This window comes from Scardinius erythrophthalmus, assembly GCF_964197995.2.
Source record: "Scardinius erythrophthalmus genome assembly, chromosome: 6".
NCBI lineage: Eukaryota > Metazoa > Chordata > Actinopteri > Cypriniformes > Leuciscidae > Scardinius > Scardinius erythrophthalmus.
The window spans coordinates 11,597,359-11,621,089 of record NC_138226.1 but is presented as its reverse complement, the minus strand read 5'-3'; the positions used below and the strand labels follow the sequence as shown (position 1 = coordinate 11,621,089).

At 39.7% G+C, this 23,731-nt stretch overlaps 1 protein-coding gene across 3 annotated transcripts in view; it reads right to left on the bottom strand.

Moving 5' to 3' along the window:
• The window catches only part of sema5ba (sema domain, seven thrombospondin repeats (type 1 and type 1-like), transmembrane domain (TM) and short cytoplasmic domain, (semaphorin) 5Ba), a 139,895-nt gene that overhangs the window by 2,996 nt on the left and 113,168 nt on the right, over nucleotides 1–23,731 (bottom strand). For 2 of the 3 annotated variants that reach the window (XM_081367605.1, XM_081367606.1), the window contains 10 exons: nucleotides 16,912–17,029; nucleotides 16,471–16,652; nucleotides 16,060–16,203; nucleotides 15,490–15,637; nucleotides 14,198–14,423; nucleotides 12,368–12,580; nucleotides 10,163–10,333; nucleotides 7,526–7,660; nucleotides 5,739–5,783; nucleotides 4,710–4,915 (listed from right to left, as the gene is read on the bottom strand). In XM_081367605.1, the coding sequence (XP_081223731.1) occupies nucleotides 4,710–4,915; nucleotides 5,739–5,783; nucleotides 7,526–7,660; nucleotides 10,163–10,333; nucleotides 12,368–12,580; nucleotides 14,198–14,423; nucleotides 15,490–15,637; nucleotides 16,060–16,203; nucleotides 16,471–16,652; nucleotides 16,912–17,029 (1,588 nt within the window). The remainder of the gene's footprint in view (nucleotides 1–4,709; nucleotides 4,916–5,738; nucleotides 5,784–7,525; nucleotides 7,661–10,162; nucleotides 10,334–12,367; nucleotides 12,581–14,197; nucleotides 14,424–15,489; nucleotides 15,638–16,059; nucleotides 16,204–16,470; nucleotides 16,653–16,911; nucleotides 17,030–23,731) is intronic. The other variant, XM_081367607.1, reaches the window with a different exon arrangement.

Here is a 23,731-nt window from a genome sequence, read left to right as displayed (position 1 = left end):
ATATACCACAGACCAGGGATAGACAACTCCGGTCCTGGAGGGCCACTGTCCTGCAGAGTTTAGCTCCAACCCTAATTAAACACACCTGAACAAGGCAATCAGTGTTTTCAGGATTACTAAATAGATACAGGCAGGTGAGTTTTTATCAGGGCTGAAGCTAAACTCTGCAGGACAGTGGCCCTCCAGGACCGGAGTTGTCTATCCCTGCCACAGACCCTCAAGTGGGGGCTATTGAACAACACAGAGAATGGACAGCAACATGCTAAAAAAAACACTCAGGACACAAAATCCAGAACACTGTAGAAAAGAAATTGAGAAATCTGGTTCTTTTTTTTTTTTGCAATTTTTTGCAATTCGGTTTGGTGTCACTAGTCAAGCAGAAATTACAAACTGCACCTTTAAATATGTAACGCACCACTGAATGGAGCCCATAGAAGATAAGCTGTACAATTCAAAAGTGGTGAACTTATGGGTCATGGATGAAAGTAGCATGTGTGTATGAAGTGTAGTGCTCTTGAGTCTCGAGACATATCATTTGTCTAGCTCCAAAAAACCTGCAGCTCAGTTACTGGGGGAGTGAAGCTATAAAACATACAAGATTGATCTGAGTGACTCACCGTAGCCGAGAACTGCTGTGCAACAATTACACTTTTCAATACCTGGCAAACAATAGCTCTACAAATGGACTAAGATCATTTTTAGTCTGAACAAGATAGATGGAATTGCTGTTTTATCCAAGACTAAATGAGTGACAACAAGTGAATGTTTGTCTACTATTACGAAACCAAATGACATCTTCCTGAATGTAGTATCTTCTGCAGACTTTCGACAAACAGCTCCCTGCGCGAAATCAGAATATTCATCCTGATTTACAACGTGGCTCTTAACGGATGCTTATTCAAACACCCATCAATCAGAGGGAGTCCGTGTCACACGGTTAATATCACACAGCCATCTGTGCACCGACGTGGCCTGGGAACGCATAGACAGAGGCCTGAGTGACAGTCTGTTGCAGCAGGCACTTCTTTCTCGATCCACTCGTATTGCCCAAGTCTCATAATGAGTTTCAAGCGAGTACTGGTCATGCAGAGGATCGATGGAAAAAGTGGCAAAAGGCTCGCACAGGTGTCACAGCAAGGACACGAGGTGGAAGGAGAGCGAGCCGAGCCAAACTAATTGGATGAGCTCGACGATCAGTCACAACCAGCTGTGGGAGTCCACTGAGCGGCTGCTGCTTAAACAGCCTAATGGAGCCCATTAATAAAGACGGAGTGTGTGCCAGGAGCCAGAAGAGACGGCTAAACAAGCGGCCGTGGGGAGAGGGAAACCAGCTGTAATCTCCAAACTATCAGTTATCTAGTGATGCTCATTTTGGACAAAATAAACGAGCGTTATCTCCGGCTGAGTTTGGTTTCTTGACTGCTCACAACTTTTTCTGCTAGCTCATCTGTGGGAAAACGTAAAGGTGAAATATGTCACGTTTTGATGTGAAAATACTCAGCTTAATATGCAAACACTATATAAAAGGCATTTGTAGGCGCATTCCCATGAAAAGTGTAAACGCTGTCTCTCTGGTGCTATCAAAACACTGAGCGGCCTATAGATTTCAATATAGTTAAACTTGTAGAACGGAGCTGTTGAACACTCCTTTAAGTAGCTGAAGCCAAAATAAATAACAATATGAACAGGACATGCAATCTGTCAAAATCCACTGAGATTTATGAGGAATTGTCAGGCCATATATTCCATGCTGCCTACATTAGAAACTTATCTTCAGGCTCACACAGAGTTATTCTCAAAGTTCTACATATCCCTGCCTTTTGAGTGTCCATTAATTATTATTATTATTTAATTTGATTATGCATTTAGCTACAGTATCAATGGGAGTGCAGTACTCTGAGCTCAATGTTAGTTTAAATCTACCAAAATTCAGAACAGAAAATACAATAAAAGGCTGCAGATTGACACCATATGAATACACTACCATGCAAAAGTTTGGGATCAAAAGCAAGTTTCTTATGCTCACCCAGGTTGAAATTATTTGATCAAAAATATAGTAAAATATAGTATTTTGAAATATTATCACTGTGGCAAGAATGGCAAAAGGAGAATTTTTAATCTTCATGTGTCACATGATCCCTCAAATATCATTCTAATATGCTGATTTGGTGATAAAAAAAAACATTTCTTATTATTATCACTGTTGAAACTAGTTGTGCTGCTTAATATTTTTGTGGAAACCGTGATACTGAACATGTTTTCTACGGTTCTTTGATGAATAGAAACTTCATAAGAACATCATGAAAAGGAAATCTTTCGTAACATTATAAATGTCTGTACTGTCAATTTTGATCAAATTCATGCGTCCTTGCTAGGGCTGCACAATTAATTGCAATGAAACCGCACGCGATTTGGCAAAGGCTGCAATTATTTTAGCTTCAGCTTTTTCTCTTTTAGTCATTTGTTAAAACAACATTTATCATGAATCGAGCTGCTGCATCCGCACCGACCAAGGCATCTCTGAATTCTTCCATATTGACACAGGAGTGAGGCAGGGCTACGTGCTGTCGCCATTCCTCTTTCTTCTCGTTATGGACTTCGTCATGCGACGTACCCTCACCCATGGCGACTACGACCTACAGCGAGAAGACAGAGGACGACTTGCGGATTTAGATTTTGCGGATGATATCGCATTCCTCGGTTGATCTATTCAGCCAGCACTCTGCGAGCTAACGGCTGCAATGGGAAGCGAAGCGGAAAAAGCCAGACTCCGGATATACACGTCCAAGAGCAAGATCCTTTGTAAAGGCTACGTCTGTGCACATATTACAGTACAAATTGACCAACAGTCTCTGGACGAAGTTGATCAGTTTACTTATCTCGGCAGCGTTGTGACGGCGGACGGCGGCTCAGACCAAGACGCGAGTCGACTTGGGAAGGCCACGACGGTTATGCGGCAACTATGGCCAATCTGGATGTATAATGCAATTGTCCTAGCAACAAAAATCCGACTTCTAAATTCAATCGGCATCCCCACAGCCATCTACACGAGTGAGACCTGGAAATCGTAGGCAAGCATCACCAAACGTCTTCCAACAAATTGATGCCTTCGGTCTCATACTGTAACCATGTCAGCAAAAAGGAAATATACAGACCGAAGAACTGAAGCAAGGACAACCGAGAAAACATGGCGGCGTACATTCATCGAAGACTTACGCGCCGTTAACCTACCATGGGACGAAGCCGAAACAGTTGCGACTGATCGAGCCCGCTGGAGATTGCTTAGCGCCCAATGCGCCGCACGGCGCAGGCGGATCTAAGTCTAAGTAAAACAACAACAACAACAACAACAACTATTAGTTATTTTCATGGACCGCAGAGTGCATTTGGGACACATCAGGCCAATACCGACAAGAAGTACTAATCCCCCCCATCCTACTTTTAGCAACTACATTGTAAGCCACCATAATTCATTGCACATCTTACTGAAAGCCTTGCACATTGTGAATAAAAATATGCATGACTGTAGCAAATAGCCGCTGATAACTGCAATATGTGACTTTGCAATGATGTTACAGCTCGTTATAGCTAATGAAATCAAAACACATCCCTGACAAATCAAAAAGTCTCCCTGCTTCATGCAAAACATTCCCACATAATGTAATTCCTTCTATTTATACTTCAATTATCAATCACTCAATAGAACCAGAGGTAATTCCTTGTGATACGGGCCATGGACTGCTCCTGGGCAAAAATTGCTAAATATTTAGTGTTCTTTTAATGGTCTTAACCAATTCAATAACAAATCAATCACTGGTCAGGAAATACTGTATAATACTGTAGATAAAGTAACTTAGCACAGAATAGCCTTCCCCAACTTGCAGACAGCTTTTTACAGGAAAAGGGTCAGTGTTGTTCCACTCAATGTTAATGGCTTTAAACAGTTCATGAGTAGTTGAAAAATGTCTCCCAGTTCGTTTTGAGTTTAATGTGAGACCAAATATTCACTATAGGGTTCAAATCTGGACTCTAACCAGGCCAAAACATGAGCCTGATGGACTTGTTCTTTGTTGTCTTTTCAATTTGGGCAGGATTTGTCTTGTTGAAAAATAAGATCTGATCATTCCTATTTAGATATCGACTTTTCATTTGTGGGAAGCAAGCCATTCTGCAATATTCTCCTGTACTCCAAAGCATTAAATGACTTTTCACAGTGAAGCAGCTCACCAATACCAGCAGCTAAAGAGGCTCCCCACACAATGACACCTCCTCCTTCATGCTTCACTGTGGTAGACATGCATTTATTATTTTATTTCTGTCCAGATTTTTGAAGACACCGCTCTGGAGCATCACCATGCAATTTGTTTCATTGTGATTCATCACTCCACATATTCTGCCAAAAACGTCCTTCTCTATTTGATGTTTTTCTGAGACAGCAGAAAGGTAAATGTTTTAAGTGGTGCATTTCCTTAAATTTAGCTAATTTCCTGACCAAAAATGTGTGATTAAGACTATTAAAAGCTTAGCGTTTAGCCATTTTGGGATTGGCCCTTTTGTTTTGTTTTTCCCAGGGGTGTACATCTAATATGGGTAAGATTAAGTGTAGCAACATGATACACAACAACAACAAACAATGGTCCTACTGACACTTTTCATGGCATAAAACAGTGTAACGAAAAGAAAAGTGTGACCAGGGTGTCAGCACTGACCTTGAACTCCATGGGTGTGTATTTCTCATTCTTTGGTGTGGTGTTGCCCTTGTAGTTGAGGTGGTTGGGAGTGGTGGGGTGAATGACGGCAGACTCCTGCGAGGGCTTGTGGAACCGCTGGCAGTACACATACACCAGGAAGGACAACAGACCGGCACCCAGGAAGCACGACACACCTGTAGCTATCAGGTGAAGCAGAGTGAACCCTGGGAAAACAAGAGAAGGCAATATTACAGTAACCATTTTTCTGCAAATAACTGTAATATGATGTCACTCTCATCCAGACCTTTGACTAAATATGCTTTTTTTTTTATATAATGAGACAATATAGTCATCCTTGTCAGTGGAAACTTTGTGATGCAGCATCATTACATCTCTCATCATTAACACAACATGTCTGTATCCATTAAACAGTGGTGGGCAGGTGCTTGAGAGCATCTGGCTGAATGACGCAGTACCAAGGGACAGTGCTGTGATTAGCCGGTCGATGTGATGGACCAGGCATCCTGCCGGTCTGACCCGTAATGAGAGCGAAATGTGATTGAGGAGAGTGAACGCCAAACCCCCGTCATGAACTGCTCTAATTGGACAACGATCACTCAGGAGAATGCCACTGCTGGACATTGATGGGTAATATGTGCTGCCACCTGGAGAAACACCAAACTGGCACTGTGGTGCCCTCTCTGAAGGCAGCCACTGCCCAGTGTGGCCTGGATTCGCAACCTAAAAGGCACCGTTGTGCCCCCTCATGTCATTTTCATCTAGCGCATGCACTGGAAAGGCAGCGCACCTCTGCCTGGGAGCACGGCACATGAAAAAAAAAGATCAGCAATGTGAATGAAGTTCACTCACTTAAACCTGGTTATCGATTCCATTTCTTCCTGAGTTCTGGATGAAAAGGAGCTGACGTGAAACATGACACACAAGCAGCACACTGCTACATGTCTTTGAGCATTCAGGAGAGTGCATGCACAAGCACATTCTAACATGCGGTGAACACAATACAAACACATCTGTCGAAGCACTTACCTCCACACTGCTGGTCCTTCTCATAGCTAGATGCCGGGAGAATCGCTGTGAAAAGAAGGAGATATATAGTTAGGGACTCTTCACACAGGATGAGCAATGGCCGTGAGCTCTTTCTGAGCATCTTGAACTGATGTTGCATATATTTCAACTTGAAACAGCATCTTCAAAACACACGATCGGGGTTCGAGATGCATCGGAACGGTCATAGACATCCATCTAAAGCAGTAGCTGTCAACTAGTTTTGCTTCAGAATCGAAATTCCTGTAGCTCAAGCAGTAGAGCATGGCGCTAGCAATGCCAATGGCGTGGGCTCAATTCCCAGGGAATGCATGAATTTACGCTTAAAAGTGTCTGCCAAACACACAGCTTTTTACAGGAAAAAGGTCAGTGTTGTTCCACTCAATGTTAAAGGCTTTTTTACATACATATGCTTGTATGTAAATTTTACTTTAGACATGAAGTGACGACTTTTTTTCATATAAACGTAAGGAAAAAGGGTCAAATATTGAAATCTTTTAATATTACCATAAACTGCATAGGCCCGACAATATGTAAAATTATTCATATTATCCTTATAAAACGGATGTGCAGCCTTGATGTCATCATTAAAAGACATGAAAAGTGCCTCCTCCTTTTCAAAGCTAATAAGCTTATTTATTTTGCCATCACAACTATGCACAATTACATAGTTAGTTGCAGTTTATTTTATTAATGCATTTAGTGTCTGCTGCCAAATTTTGGGTTATGACAAAAAATTTTGAGTTGCGATCAACAATTTGATGATAAACCAACCGTTTATAAATGGAGCAGACTAATGCAAGGAACAGTCTAATGTGAATGGCCTATTACACAATTACTTCTTTTTCCTCCAATTGTTGAATTGCAGCCAAAATGTCAATCACTCCCCATCTTATATCACTCCACTCTCTTCGTTCAAAAGCAACCTTCCTGGAAGTGAGGCGATTCAAAGAGCAGTAGACCTGAGTGGTAAGAAAGACGGTCTCCTGTTTTAAACCTGAGGGATGAGCAGGGCCGCAGTGATAAAGTACAGGAAAACACATCAAAGGCTCGCAGTCAGTTGGGTCGCATAAAAATGATGAAATTATTACTGCTGTTCTGTCATTTTTCCAGCTTTCAAATACCAAAAGTATTCAAGAATAAACAGCCATGTCAGTAAAAATCAACTGCAAGCTATTTTGTAAAATACATAGCTAAACTTAGTAAATATTTCATTTTGGTTGAGGTAATGAGGTGCATTTAAATGAAACGTGTTTTTCACAGCTGCAATACAGTCTTGAAGTGCACTATTACTGGGCAGAAATCTCCACAAACAGCAGAGATGGGTGTGGGAGGGAGATGTTTGGATTGAGATGCACAATTCTCCTTGATCTCCTCATCGTCTAAGACACCTCAGGATTTGGAACCCCTTTCCCAAAACTGGAGAGAAATTGGATGCGAGTCTGCCTTGTGGCATAACATTAATATTAATTAGAGTGCCTGATTCACTTGGTATTCCGCTCTGATAACTCGTGTTCTTGCAGGCTGGGTGCGTTCAGTTCTTCACTTTGAACACTTCCACTCCTCCAGCAAGAGTAATGAATAAGCACAAGTAAACATATTACATCTAATCTATTAAAAACAACAGCGAGTTTGACAGGGTTTTAAAGTGAATGTTTATTTAATAAGACATTGCAATAAAATTGCAATTGGGAAAGGCTTAGCTTCATGATGGAATAGTCGGACTGCGTGTGAATATATGTGAGAGTATATATATAGCTCTCTCTCACCTGGGATCTCATTGCAGTCTCGGTGCTGGGAGCTGTTTCCCACACACGGCGTGGATTGAGCCCCGCACACTCGACTGCGCAGCTGCAGGCCCGAGTCATCACACTCAGACCACACCGACCAGGCCATCCACCCACCTGCACATAGACACGGCCACAAACACAGGGTTTAAAGAAACAGTTCACCCAAACATTAACATTCTGTCATCGTTAACTCACCCTCATGGCACTACAAATTTCTATAACTTTCTTTTGTCAAGCACCAAAATAAAAAAAACTCATAAGTTTAATAAAAGTGGTCCATTTGACATGGACTATATTCAAATTCATATTCCGAAATTGTTGCAAAGAGTCAGTTAAAATCATCCAGTTCTTAAGTTTAACTCATTGACTCTGTGACCCAGATGCAGTGGTTAACAGCTCAACGGAGAAGATTATCAGTAAACAATGACTTAAATTCTACTTTTATGACACTGTTGGGTGCTTTTTGAAGCTCAGTTCCATTAGAAAAGAGAAATGAGTACATTTTCAATGTATCCTTTTGATGGTGCAAGGAAGATGGATGAAAATCCAACATAACATCAAAATAATCAACATAACAGTGAGTAAATAAGGCAAAATTTTAATTTCTGGGTGAACTATCCCTTTAAATATAGCGGTCCAATTTTGTCCATCCTCACAGCTCAGGCACCAGTCTAACCAGAGCGGCCCACCCACACACATGAAACAAATACCAGCAGAGTCACACGGGGAGGCACAAATAATCACAGTCTGAGGCAACACTTTCAGAGCAAGTGTACCAAGAACTTAACTTTGATTTCAAATGTATTTGTTTGCTGAGAAAATCCAATCTGTAAATATACACATTCCTTTCATGTTCCAGCTTTTAAGATGCTTGTCTAACAATACGCAGTCTTAAAATTCTCTCAGAGCCTAAAAAATGTGTCATTTATGAAGGGGGCCAACTGGGGCCAGATGTTTGAATCTAAAAGACTTTATTATCAGTAGCTAGTCTCAGAGGATATCCTGGCATTTCGTAAAAAGCAGATATAAAAGGTAGCCCTTCATTTATTTATTTTCCAGACACAAACAATATATCATATAGAATTTCTTAGGCAGCACCCTAACTGAAATGGAATTTTATAAATGACTGAGTTTGCTCTTAATATCAACTGGAATAAAAGCTGAATATTCTAAAGGCTCCTATTTTTGTTTGTTAGATCTGCCATTGACAGCATGGATTTGAGCTTTGTCGTAAATTTCAGTTGTGTCTAAAAGGAACAGCTGATTGTTGTATGGTGACAGAATGTGACAACAGAGCTTTGCACTGCCAGAGTCTGCTCGCACACAGCACACTTCCATATGCATGCAGCTCACATATGGTACCATCTGCAGCCTGGAGGACCCAGAAGCCCCTCTCTGAATCTAAAGAGTGTGTTTCTGATGATTGAAAGGTCTGAAATCATGCCTTCAATGCAGTGATGATCAGTTGGTCATAAATAAACCACCCTGTTGAAAAGACCAGCATTTGTTGTGTTGCGGTGCTCGACAGGCTTCTTAACTCTTTCCCTGCCAGCGTTTAAAAAAAAAAGATTTTTAGACCATTTTCACAAAATTTCATGGCCCCCAGAATATTTTGTTATATGAATATCTCAACATGCAATATATCAAAAGAAAGAATAGAGCTTCTGCTTTTAAGCAAAAAAACAAAATAAACAAAAAACATTTTATTTTAGTTTCATGCATTATTTTTTATCAACACTTGAATGTGGGTAAGTTTTTATTTTAAAAAAAGCAACATTTTGAACAAAAAGCTAAGAAAATCGCACATTTGTTAAAGACCATGTCCAGATCGGATTCAGAACAATGATCAAAACATAAATGTGGTAGATCACTTCCATTAACACCCCAAAAGCTTATACCAAGCCCTATACCACTTCCTGGGTCGAAAATCTATTCGGTAATGTTAGGCAGTTTTGAATTATATGCTGTTTAATGTTCATGTTATTTTACATGTGCATAAGCAATGCATCTATCGCTTGTTTCTGCTTCTGTGTTTTGATTCTGAGATTCTGTACTCTTTCAGAAGAAGTGTCATAGTGCTCCCTACCGTATAATAGTGGGCATTTCCGTCAATGGCAGGGAAAGAGTTTTTTTTTAATTCTGTCATAATTTACATACTCACTGGCTTTCTTCTGTGGAACACAAAACATTTCAGTATAGACAAAAACACTGAGACCCTTTTCAAAATAGCTTTTTTTGATTTTCAGAGAAGAAATTAAGTCATAATTTTGGCATGACAGGAGAGTGAGTAAATGATGACAGAATTGTCACTTTTGAGTGAATTATCCAACCAGCACAATTTCCCTGGTCGATCAGCCTCCGAGATTTGCTGGAAAATACAATGCTGGTCAACCATGCTAATCTACGCTTGACTTTTCAGCAGGGTTGAAACTGCATGTGTCTGATTTGTGATAATAATGGCTGTTGATGGACAGATGACACATTGAGAAGCAACTATATTCTACTTACAGACAGAGGTAGAGCTCAATTAGGAGAACATTGAGGGGTTTTTTGTAGCACATTTCACTTAAAGCATCATTTTTCCCATTCATGGTCTTGGATTGGAGCTGATCTTACCATCACAGGTGTGTGTGTTGCAAAGGGCCTCCTCTGTGTGCAAGCCGATGCAGATGTCCCCTCCATTGGCAGGGACAGGGCTGGTGCATGTGCGTGTTCGTTGATAGTGCCCGCCTCCACAGGGCACTGAACACTGTGACCATGACGACCAGCAAGACCAGGCACCGTTAACTGCATAGACCAAACACGCACAAACAAATACGACATACAAAGACAAACACAAAACAATCAGGCAAGCAGGGGGACACAATCATCCAAGCATCAGATAGCGGACGCAAATGCAGCACAAACAAGAAAGACGTTGTGGAGGATGCGAACACGATGTACTGAACTCAAAGATAAAACAGGCAAACACACAAAACAATACAAAAAATGATTGGAAACTCGCAAAAGGTGGACAAGGCAAGCAAACATCTGCTATGGAATGTGATGTTGATCCAGACATTCAGAGCGCAGGAAAGAATGTCGCTCGGGTCTTTTTCAAACTGCTTTATTTGACCCACAAAGCTCCTCACCGAACACTCGAGACTTGTTACAGCGAATGCCAGCTGTTCACTTTCTTTTCTTTTTTTAGTCTTGCTGAAAATTACAGATTAAGCAGATGGCTGAAATCTGGTTGGTCACCATGTTCCAAAAAACAGCTTTACCACCTTAAGCTGGTATAACCTACTCATTTGTTGTTGGTTCAAGATTGTCTACCAGCTAGAAACCGGCTATCATGTTCCAAATCACTGCCAGCACTTTAAACTAGATTTTCCAGCTCTGACCAGGATAGAAGCTTTGCTGTTGTGAAGTGTCCCCCCACTTTAACAGGCCCTGCCACCATCTTCTCGATGTCTCATCAGACTGATGGAGGAGAAGGTTAGGGGTGGCTCCTTCTCTCTGCACTAGAAAGCACCGTTTAACTTCAGTGGATTAGCATGTGTGTACTGGGGCATGACTGAAGTGTGAAGAAAGAGCGATCGCAATCACAGTGAGTCCAGCAACCTCGCACACTGAGAGAGAAGCCAGGCGTTGGATTGGAGTGCACGTCTGAGGTCAAAACGATGATTAAAATGGTTGGCTGATGTCAGTGATGTGTTTGAATCCATGTGCCCTACCCCCTTCCCCTCCACTTTATTATTTCAATCTTATTTTCTCGTCCTGCCTGAGTAGAAAACAGCATAGCAAATACTGTGTGGCTGATGTTCATTTGTCACACTCAGTTAGAGTTTAGAGCGGACAATGCATTGGCAAGTATCTGCCAATATGTCTAAAGAACCACATAAACCATTTGTTGGGAACTTTCAGGGTGATTGGCCAGCCTGCACTTCCAAAACATAGCACCCTTAAACTGTCTGTAAGCATCCCTATTCCCTATACTGTCTGTTAGCACACTAAACTATCTATTAGCATTCTCTGTTAGCACCATTAAACTGTTAATAGCCTTAAACTGTCTGTTAGCACACATATACTGTAAATGGTCTGATAACATCACTAAACTGTCTGTTACCATATTTAAACTGTCTGTCATTAACACCTTAATGCCTAATCTGTCCGTTACCATGTCCAAACTATGTCAGCACCTTTAAACGGTCTGTTAGCACCCTAGAACTGTCCGTTAGAATCTTTAAACTGTCCGTTAGCACCATTAAACGGCCTTTTAGCATCCTTAAACTGTCTGTAAGCATTCTCAAACTGTCCGTTAGCATCCCCAAACACTCTAGCAATGTAGCATTATGCTTAAAAACACAGAAAACAAAAAAGCAACTCCCTGTTCACCTACAGAAAATAAGCAAATTGGTGGCAGGTTTTGCCGTTCACATTTTCTTTATTAAATTGAAAAATCTTGCTATTTTAGACATTCAATTTGATGCCATTTCATTACACACTTCACCTATGAAGTCCTGGTGCTAAGTGGAAAGTTCATATGATCTTCTGATTTCTAAAACAAAAAAAAAGAGTATTCGATTTAACCTTGAGTTCACGTCTTTTTGTAATTATGGTAAAACCTCTTAATTTGACCACAGCAGGCCCCTATGGGGCTTCAGGTTTCCATTAGCTAATGATATCAGTCATACACTTCACATACTCTAATGGAAGCAGAGGCTTTCCCATCATGATGAGCAACTACCTTGATTATAAGCATATGTGGGAGTCTATTAATGTGTGTACCTATGTAAATGAGCTTGTGCTTACAAGAGCGTTTCTGAGCGTGTGTGTTACCTGGACAGGGCTGTGGATTGCAGTCCTGATATTCTACTGAAGATCCCCGGCAGGCGGTGGGAACACTTTTGCCTTCTGCACTGGTGCAGGTGCGTTTGCGAGTGCGGTAGCCTTTGGCACACTCCTGAGTACAAGTTGACCACGTCTCCCACGAAGACCAGCCAGAACCTGTCAGTCGTACACCAGGCGTCCTGAGAAGCTCCTCAACTAGTGCTGTAAACATTTATTGCATGTTACCAGTTTGCCAATATAACCGTAACTAAATTGAACGGTTTCATAATTGATAAACTTTACACAGCTATTGAGCTGAATTAACAATGAACTGATTTGAGCTGAATAATGACACTATTGTCCTTTTAGAGATGCTTTACAGCAGAATTTGTGAAATTTACATCACTGATTGCATTATTTTCCTATTTATTACTATGTAAAAAAAAAAAAAAAAAAAAAGGTGAAATAACTAATTCCATGACAATAGTGAAGTCCACACCATAGCTTAATGAAAACAATGCAGAGGAAAAATATAGTTGGAATCACAAACAGGGGTACGTTTCCCATACAACGATGTAACTCGCTGCTTCACTATGATGCATCGTTGAAGAGATCAACTACTGTAGTCACGACTGTTTCCCGAAACCGTATTGTCGCAAATTGGGCGTTCAACCACATTGGTTAATGATGTCATGCAGGTGGTGGAGTAATAACTTTCTTTAATGAATCTGTTAGAGATCGAAGTAATGCTAGATGTTTTGCTATAAATTACGGACATGGCATCTGAGGATTCATTCATCGGCTCGTTCTTACATACTAGAGCACGTACGCACTAGCCTGACGTCGTCATACTCAGATTCTAGTCAGAATGACTAACTTCCCGACCTAAAAATTTTGTGGGCGGTGCTAAGTTCGGCTGGCATCCAGGCTACGTACGCACATGCGCACTCTTCAAAAAAGGTGCTTTAAATCTCTTGACAAACTAAAAGACGTAAATGATATTTGTATGTATTCTAAATAATAGATACAGATTGTACTGAATGTCAGCTTGCTTATTTTGCTCAAGATAAGGATTTATTGAGTCCACATGACATGCAAACAAGAAACTATTCTTCTAACCACAGGTCAAGAGCTGTCGTTCCAAACACACAACTTTGTGATGCTGCTTGCGAATGTTCGTTGGAACTTTGGTTTTAGGAAACACAGACTCGTTGAACTATGTTGATAACAACATGTTGCGACCATAGTTGGCTAACAATGCTTTAGGGAAACGCACCCCAGAATGATTTTTTTCCTGCTGATAAAAGATACAAACATTGACAGTCAATCAGAATCCACCTGAGCATTTAATGTGGTAGATGACATAACTGCAGCGCGCTTATAAAAAACAGAATATTATCGTCCATTGGTGTGGATATAGTTATCACTACAGTTATTGTTCTTGTGTGTGAATGCCCCTTTAGTCTTTTATAAGTATGGTTTTATTTAAAGGAATGGCCTTATCCTGCGAAATTCAAGGTTACCTAAAAAAAAGAAAAAAATGTCACGCTGTGTTTTACAGCATCTATGACAAAACATTCTGGTCACAGCAACCTGCACAAGGTGAATTCTGACACACTCTTGTCTCTAATGCATTCCTTGTGCACCTCAAGTGGTTGACCTCCTCTGAGTTTAGACAGGATGTTACAGTTAATCAATGTGGCGTCCAACATGCGCAAAGTGGGCAAGTGCTGAACTGTGACCCTGATATGTCATCGAGCCAGCAGTATCGGCTGACTCAAGTCATATCTGCTCATTTAGGTGTGGGTGTGCATGAGAAATAAGGATCTATACACTCACAGTCTGTTTCACAGGTTACTGTCCCGTCATTGGGGCAGAAGCGTGTCTCCACCTTTCGCTTGCCCAGTTGGAGCTCGTGAGGGTCAGCCAGTTGGGCCCGGCAGATGTAGCGTACTCTTTGCTCCTGCCGTGCCCCTCCCTGGGTTATGTTCACTGGCACCCAAGGGGTCCATGGGGTGTTTCTACGCACCTCTGGACAGGACTCCAGATTACACGCCTGGTACTCCTGCAATGGGGAGAAGATTGACACACTGATGACATCATCCAGTTGCTCATTCCTCATACACAGGGAACATTACCTCGGTTCCTAAGATGCACGAGAAGCTCCATAGCTCACCATTTTTGTGCCATCACTGTGAACAGTTAATAAAATGTAATGGCTCCTAGACACCCAAGGGGGTGTTACAGTTCTTTGCAAGGAACGTTAATTTCAGTCCTAATTAAGTCGATTAAATTTGAATTAATTGCAGCTCTTAAGAGAGTTGGAGAGCAAAGAAATCTGTCTGATTTAAAATGCAAGAGCAAAAGAGCATTTTAGGAAACTGAATGCTGTTTTGATTTGTCTTGATTTATTGTTCACTCCTTTCACAAAATAAGAAACCATTGTCCTAAAATAATTTAATGGAATTTTAAATGGTTCTTCAGTTAGTATGATTACTTGACTAAAAGGTTTAGTTAGAACTGGAACTTAGCAATTTATTTTTTCCTGTGTAAAAGACATTCGATTTCAATTAATTACTCTGCATGCCACAGTTTTTCATTACATCACGGGTGACAACTTCCTGTCATAATTTTAACATCAAAATTTCTTTTTGTTTAAAAATGTATCCAAATGGAAACAGTTTATAGGGGAAACCGGGCAAGTTGTGACACTTTTCCTCCAGTGAATATGAGTAAGTTCTTGGCTACAAAAATAGCACACATATAAAATGAATATACTCAGTTGAAAGTGGGAGGACATTATTTATACACATATGAAAAATTTGTTTGATTTAATTTTCATTTTGAAGATGAGGAATGTAAATAACTACAAGGGCGTTGGCAGGCTGTGTAGATGATCAGCTGAAAGTAAACGACAGCTTTAGAACTGCATATATTTTCAAAATTAAACAGTGTTCTGTGCAGATTTGTCAGGGCCACTCAGTCTATCTTGAATCACAAATAAGCTCCACTTTTACAGTGCATCACACATATCTTTCTCGGAGGAGAGATGCTTTGGTTATCATGGTCAAGCAGGAGGCTTCAAGGCTACAGTTTGTGTGTGTAAGTGTGTGTACTTCAGGTGTACGTACCAGCGCACACCCTGGACAGCTATTTCCATTCTCACAGTTCCTGGAGCGGGAATGCACCCCTCCCCCACACTCTGAGCTGCACTTAGACCAGGGTGACCATGATGACCAGAAGATGGGCTGAGGGCACGACACCTTCTCATTGCAGAATCTGGTGAGCATGAAAAATATGCTTCACTGATATCATGAGTTTAGGATGGTCACAGAAAACTTTCGGCATTTTTCAAGGCACATAACTTAAGCTGATTTATAAACTGTTACATGCTCAAATTCCCCCACAAGGACAAGGATTTTGGATATTTCTGTTTTTTTCGTCAGACCACAAGAGCAAAATTACCTTTTTACCATTTTCAGAGGGTGAAATTTGAAATCTAAATAATGACTGTTTTGGTTTAAAGACTCTGACAAACATTATAAGTGGATCTCAGGGGTCCATAAAAAAAGAATCTTCCTCATGTGAAAGCAAATATAATTTGAGGCACCTTAATTATATTACCTAAAATTATGATACTTTTCAAGTTGTGTTTATTTTATTTTATTTAAATGTGCAAAGAAAAGACTCTCTTTTCTTACCTCTGTTCTCTGCTTTGCCCCACACACACTCGGCCGCCATGCCTGGGTGAAGGATTGTTACAGGATCGCTGGCGGACTTCAAACCCAATCTCACAGCTTGTGCTGCACTGGCCCCAGGACGACCAGGGTGTCCATCCTCCATTCCTGCAGAAAGAAAGGAAGATAAAACAGTGAGTGTCAGTGAATCTTTTTCGGCAACGCTGCCGCATTTGATAAAGCTTATGTGATGTGATGAAAGAGAAAGAGAACAGCTTTGGTAAGGAATTTTGATTTGGAAACGTTCTCAATTTGCTAAAGTGCTCTGTTTCTGCAGTGTATCTCGCATGATGAGAGAACTGCCACTTCTAGTAAAAACACAATTCAGTTTCAGCACCTTGGATGCTGGATGGCACAAAAAAAACTTTTACTTGCCTTGAACAGTTGGACACCTCAATGGTGGGACCCTCACAGTTTTTACCTCCACAGCGAGGGGACGGGCTATCGCATGCCCGCGATCGACAAAGACACGTACTGGTGCCTTCGCCATCATCATGGCTACAGGGTTGCCATGGAGCCCAGGGCCCGTATGCACCATCTGCGGTTTGGTTCCTCAGCTGGAATTAATGAGAAAAAAAACGAGTGAATTTGAAGGTTCGGTGCGTGCTGAATCTCAGTCCTAAAAAATAACGACCACAAAGCAGCTGCCTCAAGTGATGTTATCAATCATGCGGCATAGCACCTTTCACGCAACACAGATTTCAAAGCTGCATTGGGAGACTGACTGAGAGCTATGGAGACGGCAGACATGTGTCGAAACTTCAGTCATGCATGAAGCAGTGAGTGTGGTGGACTCTTTAAACGGCTGGTCCTTACCGGGCAGGCAGTGATATTCTGGAACCACTGGCTCATGTTGGAGCTGTCTTCTATGGTGGTGCAGCGGCGCTGCTTTCGGTCCCAGCCACAGTAAGGGTCCCTTGCATCCAAACATGTCCTAAAATAGAAGGAGTGAGAAAAAAAGAAAAAGGGAGATAGTGTATGAATAGTACTGTATATAATAGTCAACATTAAATTAGAATTGACCTTATTTACTTTTAAAATGCACGTTCTTGGTCTTTGGATCAATTCCAAAGACAAGAAAAAGAAAAAAAAAAGAAAAAAATTATATATATATATATATATATATATATATATATATATATATATATACATACACATATATATATATATGTGTTTGTGTGTGTACTTTATTTATATGTGTATAAATAAACACATCAAACGTGATCAGTAAACAGTACAGTACATCAGACGTGACAGTAAATACATTTATAATGTTCTTTTTCCCTTATAATCTTTCTATTTATCAAAGAATCTTGCAGTTTCCACAAAAATATTAATTCAATTTATTTACTATATATGATTAAATATATGAAATATATACATATGAATTTTAAAAATTCCACTGACATCACCATGTGGGCTATGGGATAACATAGCTATTTAAAATATATAATAGTTATTTTAATGCAAATAGCTATTTATTGTTTTAGCAAGAATTCATTGGGGTATGCAACAGCCACTTTTCATGATCTAGTCGATTCCCAGACAAATAATTGGATAAAATCAAGTTGAATAAATATCCTGTTGCACTCTTAAACAGATAGTGAAAGAAAAATGGGTTGCAAATGAAAATTCACATTAACTTTTCAACTGGAGACATCCAAAATCTGCTTTCCTTGCTGAACATCGTAGATTAAAAACCTTGCACATTAACTGACAGCAGCCCTAGGCACTACAGTTCCCAGATAACAAATCTAAACCACGCCTGGGAGAATTTCCCATTCTTTCTACAAAACCCTTGCTACGCAACACCTCGAAATTGATTAAATATTTGTAAGCTGCTAAAAAAAAAGAGGCTTAATGAGGTGTAATTAAATCTAAACCCACTAATGAAGTTAAGCCATGAGTGCCGTTTTAAGGGCTCCGGAATTTGGGGCGGTGTGTTAGTAAAGCACCAGCAGCCTCACAACCTTCCCTTTAGCTTGAAAGGCTCGATTTTGGCACAAGTGTATTGGTTTGTTTGCACTGGCCCTTTGGCGTTCCAGGCTCAAGGTTGAGGAAACACACAGAGTGTTGATACAGTGCAGAGTGCCAAGACTGAATCCTGCCGAGAAGGGAGATCGAGCTGGGCTGAGTGCTAAACCACTCCAACGCTTCAAGTCTGTCAGGAATATCAAGGCAAAAGGAAAATATATTGCCCTTCAACACTTTCATTTACAGAGATCCTGAATGACCCTGTCGTAAAATGGTAAAAAGGCAAGATTCTCTCATAATGTGTTAAATCCATATGATCTATCTTTTTCAGTGGAACTAGGGCTAAGGATTGGGGTTATCTATACATACATTTTCCTATCTGAACAGCAATTTAAGGTTGAATTACTACCTTCATGTTTTTCAAGTTCACAGTCAGCGCAACTCAATGTGCCTACTAGAACTAAAGCAAGCAAGCATTTTCAATTAATTGTCTATAGGGTCATTCATGTCAACTCAACCAGAGGTCCCCAGCTAAAAACTTTGATTTGATAATTTTTTTGTCAGGTGAAAGAAATACATAAAGGAAGAAGAAAGACAATATATTAAATATCATGGATGTATATTTAATCCACTGTTTTGTAGAGGGGGGTCAAAATTACTATTTTCATCTGAGATTTGGAGCCAAATTACAGGGGGTAAAAAATAGTTTAGAAAGATGGCATTTTATTTTATTTTTTACACAGAGATTGATGGGTCTTAGTAAAATCTGTTTCCTTTAGCAATCTTTGTTGCATTATATACCAACAGTGACCGTTAAAAAATGGGAAAAAGCACTTCTTTTGTTTTTTGCTCCATGTTTGCATACCTGTAACTCAATAAGTATTAAAGATATCTTAATATCCTTTTAAATTCTGGTTCTAAACAAACTTTCCTTTTGGTATCTTCATTTTAAAGGCCCAATATGGTTCAATCCCAAAGATACAGAGATCTTAATGCAGCTCCATGAGTAAATTAATTAGTTGTTCACATTTTCAGTGGTCAAAAACCAAATGTTGGACACTTTGCATACAGTTAAACAACAAACAATGTTGAAACTAGAAATGTATCTTATTTTTTCCATCAACACAATTGCATAGAACATACCTGTCTGAGTGCCATAAATATTGCTTTTTCCCAAAGTTTGCATGCCTGTAACTCTAAAAGTATTAAATATATCTTAATATCCTTCAATATTCTAATTCTTAATAAACTTTTCTTTTGGAATCTTCATTTTCAAGGCCATATATGGTTCAGTCCTAAAGATATGGGGATCTCAATATGGCTCCATGTTTAATTGTTAAATTGTACCCGTTTTCAATGGTCAAAAACCAAATGTGGTTTACTTTTCAAACAGCTGTTACGTATTGTGTTTAAAGAGAAATGTCTGAAGAACAAATAATACTGAAACTAGAAATGTATCTCGGTTTCCTCTATCAAAATAATTGCAAGTGCCAAAATTTTTTTTTCTGAAGTTTACATATCCGTAACTCAAGAAGTGTTAAAGATATCTCGTTTTAGATTCTTGTTCCTATGAAACTTCTTTTGGAATCTTTATTTTTAAGGCTATTTGGTTAAATCCCAGAGATATTGGGATGTCACGATATCTTATCTAAGTTACGATACTGCGTGTTTGAACTTTTGGTAGCTCCAGAAACTGTTAAAATTAACAAAATTCTTTTTTCCAAATATCCTTGAAACTGATTAAAATAGAGATTCATATAAATACACTTTTGAGAGCAAGTTAATGTGCTTCAACTTGACCATTTCAGTGTATTTTTGGCACCCAGAGAGGTATGTTCAATGCAATTGTGTTGATAGAAAAGATCAACACTTTACATTTCTAGTTTCAACATTATTTCTTGTTCAGATATTCCTCTTTACAAGAAAAAAGCATCAGCTGTACTGATAGTGACTGGTTTTTGACCAGTGAAAATGTGGACAATTGACCAATTTACTCATAGAGCCGCATTAAGATCTCCATATCTCTGGAATTGAACCATATACTGTAGGGCAGTGGTTTTCAACCCTGCTCCTGAAGGACCCCCAACACTGCACAATTTCTTTGTCTCCCTAATCAAACACAGCTGATTCAACTCATCAGCTCATTAACCCATGCGATAATGAGCTGATGAGTTGAATCAGGTGTGTTTGATTAGGGAGACAAAGAAAACGTGCAGTGTTGGGGGTCCTTCAGGAGCAGGGTTGAGAACCACTGCTGTAGGGCTACCAAGATACCAAAAGGAAAGTTTGTTAAGAACCAGAATCTAAAAGGACATTAAGATATTTTTAATACTTATTGAGTTACAGGCATGCAAACATGGGGCAAAAAACACAATAAGTGCTTTTTCCCATTTTTGAACGGTTACCGTTGACATATAATTCAACAAAGATTACTAAAATCAACAGATTTTACAGACCTACCAATCTCTGTGTAAAAATAAAATAATGATGCTGTCATCTTTCCACAAAACAGTGGATTAATCACTAAATATGCATCCAAGACATTTAATATTTTGACTTTCATCACTATTTATCTTTTGTATTTTTTTTCAAAAAAAAAAAAAAAAAAAAAAAAATCTAAAAATTTGAGCCGGGAAATTTTCTAAATTTGGTTGGTTTGCTACGGAATGACCCTAAAGCATGGGTGTCCAAACTCGGTCCTGGAGGGCCGCTGTCCTGCAGAGTTTAGCTCCAACTTGCCTCAACACACCTGCCTGGAAGTTTCTAATATGCCAAGTAAGCCCTTGGTTAGCTGGTATAAGTGTGTTTAATTGGGGTTGGAGCTGAACTCTTCAGGACAGTGGCCCTCCAGCAGCAGGATTGGACAATCCTGCCCAATAGCAACTGAGTGGCAGGCTCATGTGAGGGATTGTGGGACTGACAGCAGAGCAGAGCAAGCAGTAAGAAGCAGTTTAGATATACTCAACTTTATGCAAAACTGCTTAAGTCATCCGGATTCAGTCATAAGTCTTTTCAAAAAAGGGTTTCTGCATCCAGTCAATATGGGTGCTGAAACGAATACGCATCAATTGCATCAGACGTGAGGTGCATGAAACAGGCCCGATTATTATCTTCTCATTAGTTTCTGACTAAATTTTGGCAGCTATAACGCAACAGTAATAAACAAGAATAAATTAGCTGGAGCACCCCTAGCATCATATATAGTGCATGATTGATGAAATAAAAGGCTCCAACCAATTAAAGGATGTGAGGATAGAGAGAAGAAGACAACTTCCTTGTGCACATCAAGGCCAAATTACCCCCCATTACAGAGGGCAGGAACACAAGCCCTCAGGGCGCTGACCTACGAGAACTACCCGTTAAACAAAAACGTTTGCAGTGATTTCATTAATTACAGTGGAAGATCCACTCCCACGGACCAAAGTGAAAGCCAGCCGTCCATGTAATCTCTTAAGACTATGAAAATGTGACGGCATGGAAGGAATGCTGATTTGACATTCCGGTGGGCATACAGCAGTAGCCTGTTTTACTGATGAGCTCAGGATACGGCCCTGGGGCACTGCCAGGACTCGACTGCTCTCAGGACTCTGCCAGCTGACCTAGTGGAGAAAAAAACTCAATTAACAGCCTCCTGAAGGTGTCTTTTTTTCTCCTGAGTTCTGCGACTTGCACTCCGTAGAGAGAGATTTTCACAAGCTGACCACGGTCTCAGAAGAAAAAGGACAAGCACAGCAAAAAAAAAAATCGGCCGTCTAGCCTTGCAACTAGTCACACAGCTCACATATTTTAAAAATAACCTGCTGTGAAAAATAAGTTAGTGCACTTGAGGGCCAATTTAAAGAATTGCACCTTAATTCATGATTCCTGTGCATGGAAAAAGTGCTAAAACAAAAGCAACACAAACCAACACGAACAGCGCACTATTTCAGCCACAAAGCCACAAGACATTGCTTGTAAAATTTTAAATAGTGCAGAAAAAATGAAGTAATACATAAAACAATGTGGCAAGGCAGCGGACAGAAGACGATCAATCTTTTGCGGTTTAATAGAGGTTTTAAAGTCATTGGGAGGGCTGTAAAAAATACTGTCTTATTTTATAGGCCTTTAAAAACGATGAACAAAGACAAATAGTTATTGCTGTCCTTTTAATAGCAATTCATGACCTTTTCGTTGTAAACAAGGGCCAAAGTTTTGTTTTTTATGGATGCACTATGAACACTATGCTCAGAATCAATAAAGCTAACCAAGCTACGTCACACACATTTAGTATACAAACCCTATAATTGTCAATTAAATTCTCTGCATGTTACCGATGATACAGTTCATATTTTAGGAAAACTCCAGAGCCCATAAATTACAGCTTTTCCACACACACACCAAACGCTGACAGCTTAGCTTAGACAGAGATAAGATGGTCAGGTGTTTTAATGGCTTCATCTCAGGAGAAAAGATGCTATTTGTCAGAAGTTCAGGACAGCGGAGTTTGAGACATATTGCTTGTCTTAATCAAGAATGGGAGAAAGCGCATGAGAAAAATGGCTTTATTTTGGGACTCTGCCAATGGAGAGTCAGTTAAAAGCCTGTGGTAATAAATGCTCTCACCTTCAGATTACTTTTCTTCCCTGCCTTTCCTCTCTCTCTGCAGCTCCTCCAGTTGCTCAAGTACTGGGCTGTGTGCTCAAACAAGCTGCAAGCTCTCAAAACCCGTGTTTTTTAGCACCCTGTTGACAAGCTGGCGACAAGCTGGCTGTAAATTGTTTGGTAAAGACGGGCCTCTGAAATGAGAATTTCTTACAGACTGTCTATAGGGCTTAGCCACAGGTAAAGGGCAAAGACCCTTTTTAGAAAATATATTTATCACCACATGATCAGGGGGAATTTGATAATGTTAGATGACAGAAATGATAAGTTTTTGACTAGGAAACAAAGTTGTGCTTACAAATTGGAAACTACATTTTATGAAAGCACTGACTTTTCTCACTGCATGGACATTTCAACATTTGGAATTAGGTACATGCATCTATATTTTTCTGTTTTATGTGCTATTTTATTATAGCTGGTGTTACCTGCAGCACTTTCTTTGTTCCTATTTTTCACAAGCATATAAAAGGTAAATTAATGTAGTGATTAAATATTTTGATCATCATCAACAACACAACCACACATGGTGGAACCTTTTTGACATTATGAGGGTTGCCATAGAAACATGTCATGTCAAGAGAATGTGCTCTGCTCAGAGTAAAATCTCAAGTTGTCAGCTTGTAATTGCGCTAATTTTAACACAACATGAACACAGCATTATGGAGCAGACAATTATACTGGTGCAACGTGAGGTTAAGCACACAAAGGTGATAGATCACAATTACCTCCCTGCCAAAATCAAACCAGCAATTTTCCTAAAACTGAGAGACCCAAGACTTTATCATAAAACTAGTTTCATGACTTGTAATTAAATATTGCTGTTTATTATAATGTCTTGTTATATTGGTCTAATGTTTTAATGTTAATGTTTTTGAAAAAGTATCTTTTGTTCACCATGTTTTTATGCTTTTACAAAATAAATGAATATAGGAAAAGGAGTAATATTGTGAAATATTATTTTCAATTTAAAATAACTTTTCTATTGTAAACTATTTTAAAATGTAATTTATGTCTGTGATGT